This window comes from Geotrypetes seraphini, chromosome 2 (assembly GCF_902459505.1).
Source record: "Geotrypetes seraphini chromosome 2, aGeoSer1.1, whole genome shotgun sequence".
In the NCBI taxonomy this organism is placed as follows: domain Eukaryota; kingdom Metazoa; phylum Chordata; class Amphibia; order Gymnophiona; family Dermophiidae; genus Geotrypetes; species Geotrypetes seraphini.
In genome coordinates, this window is record NC_047085.1 from 271800889 (window position 1) to 271808846 (window position 7958).

At 43.1% G+C, this 7958-nt stretch overlaps 1 protein-coding gene across 5 annotated transcripts in view; it reads left to right on the forward strand.

Annotated features, from left to right (window-relative positions):
- Positions 1–7679, forward strand: part of LOC117353570 (uncharacterized protein DDB_G0271670-like) — a 507083-nt gene extending 499404 nt beyond the window's left edge. For all 5 annotated transcript variants that reach the window (XM_033929661.1, XM_033929662.1, XM_033929660.1 and 2 more), the window contains one exon: positions 7076–7679. In XM_033929661.1, coding sequence (XP_033785552.1) covers positions 7076–7131 — 56 coding nt within the window. In that variant the 3' untranslated portion in view covers positions 7132–7679. The remainder of the gene's footprint in view (positions 1–7075) is intronic.
- Positions 7680–7958: the final 279 nt, after the last annotated feature.

A 7958-nucleotide genomic window follows, 5' to 3' on the forward strand; every position in this document is an offset into this window, starting at 1 on the left:
GACCACTGGTCTGACCCAGCAGTGGCAATTCTTATGTTCTTATATCTTTTCCAGTAGATATGGATGGTATGCTGATCCCCTCCTCTCCGCATAACTGTTGATGATAATCATAATAATAATAATAATAACAGTTTATATACCGCAGGACCATGACGTTCTATGCGGTTTTTTACAATGATTAAAAGATGTTACAAATTGATGCTCCTACCTGGATCTTCTACTACTTTAGCTTCTATCTCTTACGTTTCTGCCAGCTGCTGTAAATTGGAAGACATTGTATATTGTTTGTATATAATTACTTAGGGTTTCCCCGGAGTTCCACGGTTTTTTTATGGCTTCTTGCTGATAAAGTTTGTTTGTTCCTTTCCTCTCCATGGCGTGGTTATGAGCTATGTGTTTATGTTTATGAGAAGATCATAGTCTTGCTGGGGGGGTCTCACCATGCTTTTCCTGTTTACTCCTGTAGGGCTGTTGCCAATATTGTTAACTAACTGACTGGGGGCAGCTCAGAACAGGGAAAAGGAGAAAGTGCTGAAAACAGTGATCAGTATCTCCTGCAATAGACATTTGGGAGCAGAAGCAAGACCCTTGGTTCAACATACCAACCTAATCGCTTTGTGGCATCCTATTTTTCTGTCTTGTTTAGATTGTAACCAAACTTCAGGATTGCAACCGTCACGTTTGAAAGTCACTCAGAGGTATAGAGTTCTTCAAGAAGAGAGTTGCGCCCTCTAGTGATGAACCAAAGTATATTTTTCAGTCGTTGCAACTTTATTAGTTCTGGTTACGCTCCAAGTTTGATTACAAAAGTAAATAAATAAATAAATAAATGTCTTTACAGTCTTTCAAACACTTGTATGAAAATACTTTGTTTTTTCTTATCTTTACAAATCTTTTCAAATGAACATCGCTCTGTGAGAAAATTGAGAGCAGTTTGATAATTCAGTTTATAACAGGTTCGGGGTCTCTACGTGGCCCCGTTTCGACCCTGAAGAAGGAATCGAAACGGGGCCACGTAGAGACCCCGAACCTGTTATAAACTGAATTATCAAACTGCTCTCAATTTTCTCACAGAGCGATGTTCATTTGAAAAGATTTGTAAAGATAAGAAAAAACAAAGTATTTTCATACAAGTGTTTGAAAGACTGTAAAGACATTTATTTATTTATTTATTTATTTACTTTTGTAATCAAACTTGGAGCGTAACCAGAACTAATAAAGTTGCAACGACTGAAAAATATACTTTGGTTCATCACTAGAGGGCGCAACTCTCTTCTTGAAGAACTCTATACCTCTGAGTGACTTTCAAACGTGACGGTTGCAATCCTGAAGTTTGGTTACCAATTTGAATGAGAAGACAGTTCTTTTATTTGAACTCTAATATTTTTCTGACTTCCACTAATATTTAACTATTAGTACCCCAGTGACATTATAAAGAAATTATATTTGTTTAGATTGTAAGCTCTTTCGAGCAGGGACTGTCTCCTTTATGACTCTACAGCACTGCATACATCTGGTAGCACTCTAGAAATAATAGTAGTACTGATACATGTTGGTGAATTTCTTGATTTCTCCTGCTTGCCTATGCCTTAGAGCACCTAATGCACACACATGCCTTTGTGGTTTATTAGATTTAATATATCACCTTTCTTGTGTACATAACAAGATGGTTTACATACCGTGTTTCACCGATGGTAAGACACTGTCTTATTTTTTTTGGAAGGCCAAAATATGCTCTAGGGCTTATTTTCGGGGGGATGCCTTATTTACCCATGAAGAAGAGGGAGCCCAAGTCCTCCTGGCCCTGGCGACCCCCCCCCTAGTTGTTCGGGCCAGGAGGGAGCCTAAATCCTCCTGGCCACGGTGACCCCCTAACCCCACCCCGCACTACATTACGGGCAGGAGGGATCCCAGGCCCTCCTGCCCTCGACACAAACCCCCCTCCCCCCAACGACCGCCCCCCCCCCAAGAACCTCCGACCGCCCCCCCAGCCAACCCGACCCCCCTGGCCGACCCCCACGACACCCCCACCCCCCTTCCCCATACCTTTCTGTAGTTGGCCGGACAGACGGGAGCCAAACCCGCCTGTCCGGCAGGCAGCCAACGACGGAATGAGGCCAGATTGGCCCATCCGTCCCAAAGCTCCGCCTACTGGTGGGGCCTAAGGCGCCTGGGCCAATCAGAATAGGCCCGGGAGCCTTAGGTCCCTCCTGGGGGCAGGGCCTGAGGCACATGGTCGGGTTGGGCCCATGTGCCTCAGGCCCCGCCCCCAGGAGGGACCTAAGGCTCCCGGGCCTATTCTGATTGGCCCAGGCGCCTTAGGCCCCACCAGTAGGCGGAGCTTTGGGACGGATGGGCCAATCCGGCCTCATTCCATCGTTGGCTGCCTGCCGGACAGGCGGGTTTGGCGCCCGTCTATCCGGCCAACTACAGAAAGGTACGGGGAAGGGGGTTGGGGGGGTCGTGGGGGTCGGCCAGGGGGGTCGCGGGTCGGCTGGGGGGGCGGTCGGAGGTTCTTGGGGGGGCGGTCGTTGGGGGGAGGGGGGTTTGCGTCGAGGGCAGGAGGGCCTGGGATCCCTCCTGCCCGTAATGTAGTGCAGGGTGGGGTTAGGGGGTCGCCATGGCCAGGAGGGTTTGGGCTCCCTCCTGGCCCGAACAACTAGCGGGGGGGGGGGGGGTCACCAGGGCCAGGAGGACTTGGGCTCCCTCCTGGCCCGATATTGTCGGGGAGTTGGGGAATCGGCGGGGCAAGAGGGCTTGGGCTCCTTTTTGCCCCGATCGTGTCGGGGAGTCGGGGGGGCAAGAGGGCTTGAGCTCCCTCTTGCCCCGATCGTGTCGGGGGTGTCAGGGACCATACGGAGTCACCCACCGTACCACCCGATTCGGGTAAGCACAGGTATCGGTGGGTGGCTTATTTGCGGGGGGGTGCCTTATTTTACATTTTTTTCTAAAAAGGGGGGGCTGTCTTATTTGATGGCCCTGCCTTATCATCGGGGAAACACGGTAGTAGAAGACGAGTAGAATGGAATGTTGTTCATCAAAAAGGAAAGAGAAAAAATCAAATACAAGGAAGAAAACCAATCTGTGCGAGAACTCTAGCAGACAAAGAAGCATTCAGCAAAGTGGGGAAAAAACATTCAGCCGAAGAAAGAACAGACTTGGATCATCATTTTCCAGTACTTTCTGCTTCCATCCCAGTCACCAAATGCCTCATATGCAAAGATTGAGATGCAAAACATCAAGAGCTGGGCACCGACATTTTCCTAAATAAAAATGTACAGTATACTGAGTCCAAAACTTAGGAGCAGGGCATAGTCAAAAGAATTAAGTTAAATGCTACTCATCCATCCTAACAATACTGCTAGGTACCCCTCCAAACGTATCAAAAGTGACTTTTTTGTGGCTCTGGGAGAGAAGGAAAAGCAGGTGCTCAAGTGGTGGTCTCATCGATCCTGGAAGTGAATGTTGTGACAGGAACTTGCGGCTGACCGAACGAAGGCCTTTGTTCTGGGTCCCACAATCACAAAGTCAGGATAGCTACTTGGTCTTACTCCCAATTTTTCTCTTCCCCCGGCATCTCTCCAGGCACACCAGGACTCTTGGAAAGGAAAACAAGACTGGTTTATTAGCATTAAGAAAATAAAAACACCAACAATTTCTCTTTGGGATGTCAGGTTGTCAGGATTTTCAAACACATAATCAAACAGAAAACCCCCCCCAGCAAAACACTTTGCAAAGGAAATTCAAATAGTCCCACTTTCCTTTAGCAAAACCACAGTTTTCAGCAATCTGAGCAGAGCTCAAACTTCTCAGTTAAATTCCCCCCCTGTTATGGCAGACAGGGTTAGACAAAAGAAAAAGGTCCTATTTAGGATTCTTCTGGTTTCCTGGTTTTGAACACCCTACAAAGTTTGAAATCAGTAAGTTCTTTTTGGTGCTGTTCCTTTTCTTAGTTTCAAATGGAACACACAGCTCTCCCCTTCTCAGGAGATGCCCAGCTGCTAGCATTCACAGTGAAAAAAAACAAAACCGTTTCACAAAAATGCTTCTCTTTCTTTTCTAGTTCTGACCTTAGCAAGGCAGGGCTTTGTGCCAGGTCAAAGAACACAAGCCCTCTCAGGGTGGTGGAGCTAATACCCGCTGGTCTTTCCACCCTCCTCAAAAGTATACAGCTTCCAGCCCTCCAAAGTCTTTGCTGGTAGCTTTCAGAGCACAGCTTTCTTCAGAGAAGAAGAAAAAAATGATTCACAATCAATTAGCTTTAAGTAATCCTTCCAGACAATAAAACAAGGGGGAAAAAACCCCACATCAGCTTCGGTTCTTAAAAAAAAGCAACGTTACTCACATATTGTGATACTGTTCAAAAGTTCATGCTTTCCTCAGCATTACCCAGCATTTCAGAAGCAGGCTGCCAATCCATTTCTTCCCCTTGTGGGTCACAAACTGCCTCTTCTAAATCCAATTCCTTCATTTCAATATCAGGCACTTCTACCTGCTCGTGTTTTCTCTCCAGCAGTTTTCTTAGCAGCTCTACGTTTGCCTTTCAGGGCTGTTTCCTTCCTCCTTGGCCAGGTGCTGGGACTCTCTCTAAGGAGGAAAACTCTATAAAGTTCCGTGCTCCATGGCCCCACCCCCCTCCATCTAGCTAGGACAGGAGAAGATTTAAAAGGACATGCACTCTTAAACTGGGGCTCAGCTTTTGCAGACTTTAAAGTGGCAGTTTTACAACTGGGATTTTTAATTAGGTTCTGTCTTTTTCTCTGGGGTTCTAAACCTTTCCTTCCTAAGCGGTGAGTCGCTGTTTATGGGACGATATTGGAATGGATGTCAGGAGCATGATAGTGCAGTAAAAAGCGCCAGTTTTTCGTATGATTCTGGGTAATTCTAGTTAGATAATTCTGTGTTAGTTAAGGACCACGCCCAAATAGAAGCATACGGAAAAACAGGTGAATAAAAATTTGAATATAATGTAGCTAAGGCCAGAGAAAAACACACTAAGGATTAATATAAGGGAAATCATAATAATATCTGTGTATGTACTTTGCTGTTGAGCCAAATCATGGTGGAAATCATGATTACATAGAATCCAGTTTGGGTTCTCTGTTTGGACACCATCTTGTGCCAGTGATTAGTTTTCTGCCTTCTTTGTCCTCTCTGAGTTTTTCCCGCTCCCAGCCTCGTAACACCAGATGTGCTTGCTTTAGACTGGTAAAGAAGGATAACGTGCCCCAAACTGAATTGGATGTAGTTTTGAATGAAAATTATGATTTATTGAATGAATGAAAGCTTGGCCAAGCAAAGAGTGAATGAAACAAATATGATTGGATTGAAGTGTAGGACTGTGTTGCTTTGAAAAAACATATTTTATATATTTTAAACCTGAAGAAACACTAAGGAAAATCCTAAGGCAGCATCTGGAAGTAATTAGAGTCAGCCTCAAGAATAGGAAGAAGGGGGGCATTGGAAGCCCACGCTTCAGGGAGAGGAGAGGGGGACTTAACCCCCCTTCCTCCAGAGTAAGGTTTCTGTGTAAGGCTGTGCAGTTTGAACCTGTCAGCTTAGGAAGAGTTTTTTCCTTTAGGGCTGAGAATTTCTCAGCACCATGTTAATAATTATAGATTCTCTTGAATGTTATAATGTTAATTCAGAAATCAAAAGTAATTTTCTGAAAACTTTGTATAACTTGTAAACATGGAGGAATGTTTCTTTGTCCAACTTTAAGACCACCCATAGGATTGTTATTGGTTGATTATGATGATGATGTCACGAAAAGCCAACAGCATATAATAGGAATTTTGCAGCTAGTAAAACGAGACCATTGTGAGAAGGCCAGCCTTTGGCCACGATGATGATCTCCCATGAGCGCAACGTAAGCAATTATGCTGTTCTTTTGATCTAATAATGGAAAAATAGAAACAATAATTCAATAAATCTTGGTTATAATTTTAAAACCTTGCGCTGGTGTCATTTTGCACGTATAATTATTTTCAAACCTGAAGCTTTCACAAATGGCGTCAATGACCCTTGTTCAGCGGCTGGTAAGACAAGGCTCATATTCCTGAGGTTCAAGCTCAGGGTTGGCAGGGTCCCTGTCACATACCCCCACCCTAGGCGTCCTAACACCAGAAAGCTTAGTGGAAGAGATTTCACCCAACCAGGACAGAGCATCAACATTAGTATGTAGCTTACCAGGCCTATGGACTACCTGGAACTTGTAGCACTGTAAAGCTAGATTCCATCGGTTAAGACGTGCATTGTGGTTCTGCATAGAATCTAGCCACCAGAGAGCCGAATGGTCCTCATGTGAATTGCTTCTTAAGACTCCTGAGGCAGGCTTTCCAGCCAAAACACAGCCAGTGTTTTGATATTGCTTCGTACGCTTGTTATTAATTTCCAATTGGTTTGAAGACCTGGACTGCTCTGCTCTTTTTTGGTTTGCTTATCACTTGTATGAAAAAGCTGACATTCCCTATTCTTTGGCAGATTCAAAAACTGGAAATCACATTGCTGACCCTTAATATAAATTTGTACTGCTGTTTTGTTTTGTTATTTTCCCCTCTAAAATAGTTGCTTCAGTTTGACATTCATGTATTGGCTTTTACTATGGAGAAGCAAAAGCACATTGTGGAGTTTTACATTCATCCAGACTCTTTCAGAAAATGTTGTTATAGAGTAGCATTTAGTGGGGGGGGGGGGGGGGAGTTAACAGAACATAGTAGGAAATGGAATCTACTGTAGATTAAAACTGTTTTATTTTATGCTACATCTAATTTTCTTTAAATTGAACTTTCATTTAAAGCTTAGGAGTCCTTTTATCAAGCCGTGCTAGCAGGGTTAGCGCGTTGGACATTTCATCACGCTCTAACCCCCGTGGCCAGCTAAAAAACTAATGCCTGCTCAAAGCAGGCGACAGCGGCTAGCATGGCAGGTGGTTTAACGCGCGGTATTATGCGCGTTAAATCCCTACCACAGCTTGATAAAAGGACCCATTAGTTCTAGAAAATAAAACAGAAGAGTGATAAGTAAAGAAACTGATAGTAAGGTTTATTTTATTGTGTGTGTTTTTTTTTTTTAGAAGTGAATCTTTCAACCTTGGCGAATGTGCTTGCTGGAGTTGGAGCGTTAGACTAAAGTGATAGTGCAGAAACCCAGAATGTGATTGGATGAAACACACAAAACTAAAAAAGAGCTTTGGACTTCAAGAAAAGTTGAACTTTCATTTGTAATTGTTTTGTACAGCTACAAGACAGATGAAGATAAAACCAGTTTATAGCATTGAACTTTTTTCTGAGTTTAGAATTTGTTCGATGTATGAGTTATTTTTTAAAAAATGCACTGAAAATACATTCCATTTTGAGTTATATATGAGAACATTTTGTTTAAAAAAAATGCAAATCTGCCAAGTAATTATTGTATTTATTTTACTTTTCTAAAAATATTTGATGTAATCCCATTTCATTATCAAAGTATAAGTCAAAATATTAACAGTAAATATGATCATTATACAAGAATAAAAAAATGCTTGACAGTCAATAGAAGGTAAAATACAAAGCAGCAATACCAGTAAAATGACTTTTTCTGATAGTAAGTTGACAGTTGCACCCAGTAAAATCACCGGTAGTATTTAATTCTGATTTTATTCTGATGGAGACCTGGGTAATTAAATTATTTGAACTCTGCTTCTACTCTGCCACTCCCATGCTTGTGATATTGTACATCATAGAATTCCTCTACTGATTCTCTTAACATAATATAGACTACATAATACAGTAGGATGCTAATTATCAAGATTAACCTTGCAGAGAGCAGTCCAGATAGTGGAAAATCCAGATGATTGGACATTCCGTTTGGAGTATGTGGATATGAGGGTTAGGTAGTGCTTGAGTGCAGTAGTATGTAGTTTGGATAAGATGAATGGGAAGGGGAGTGGAATTGCAAGGGGAAGGATGAGATTAGTT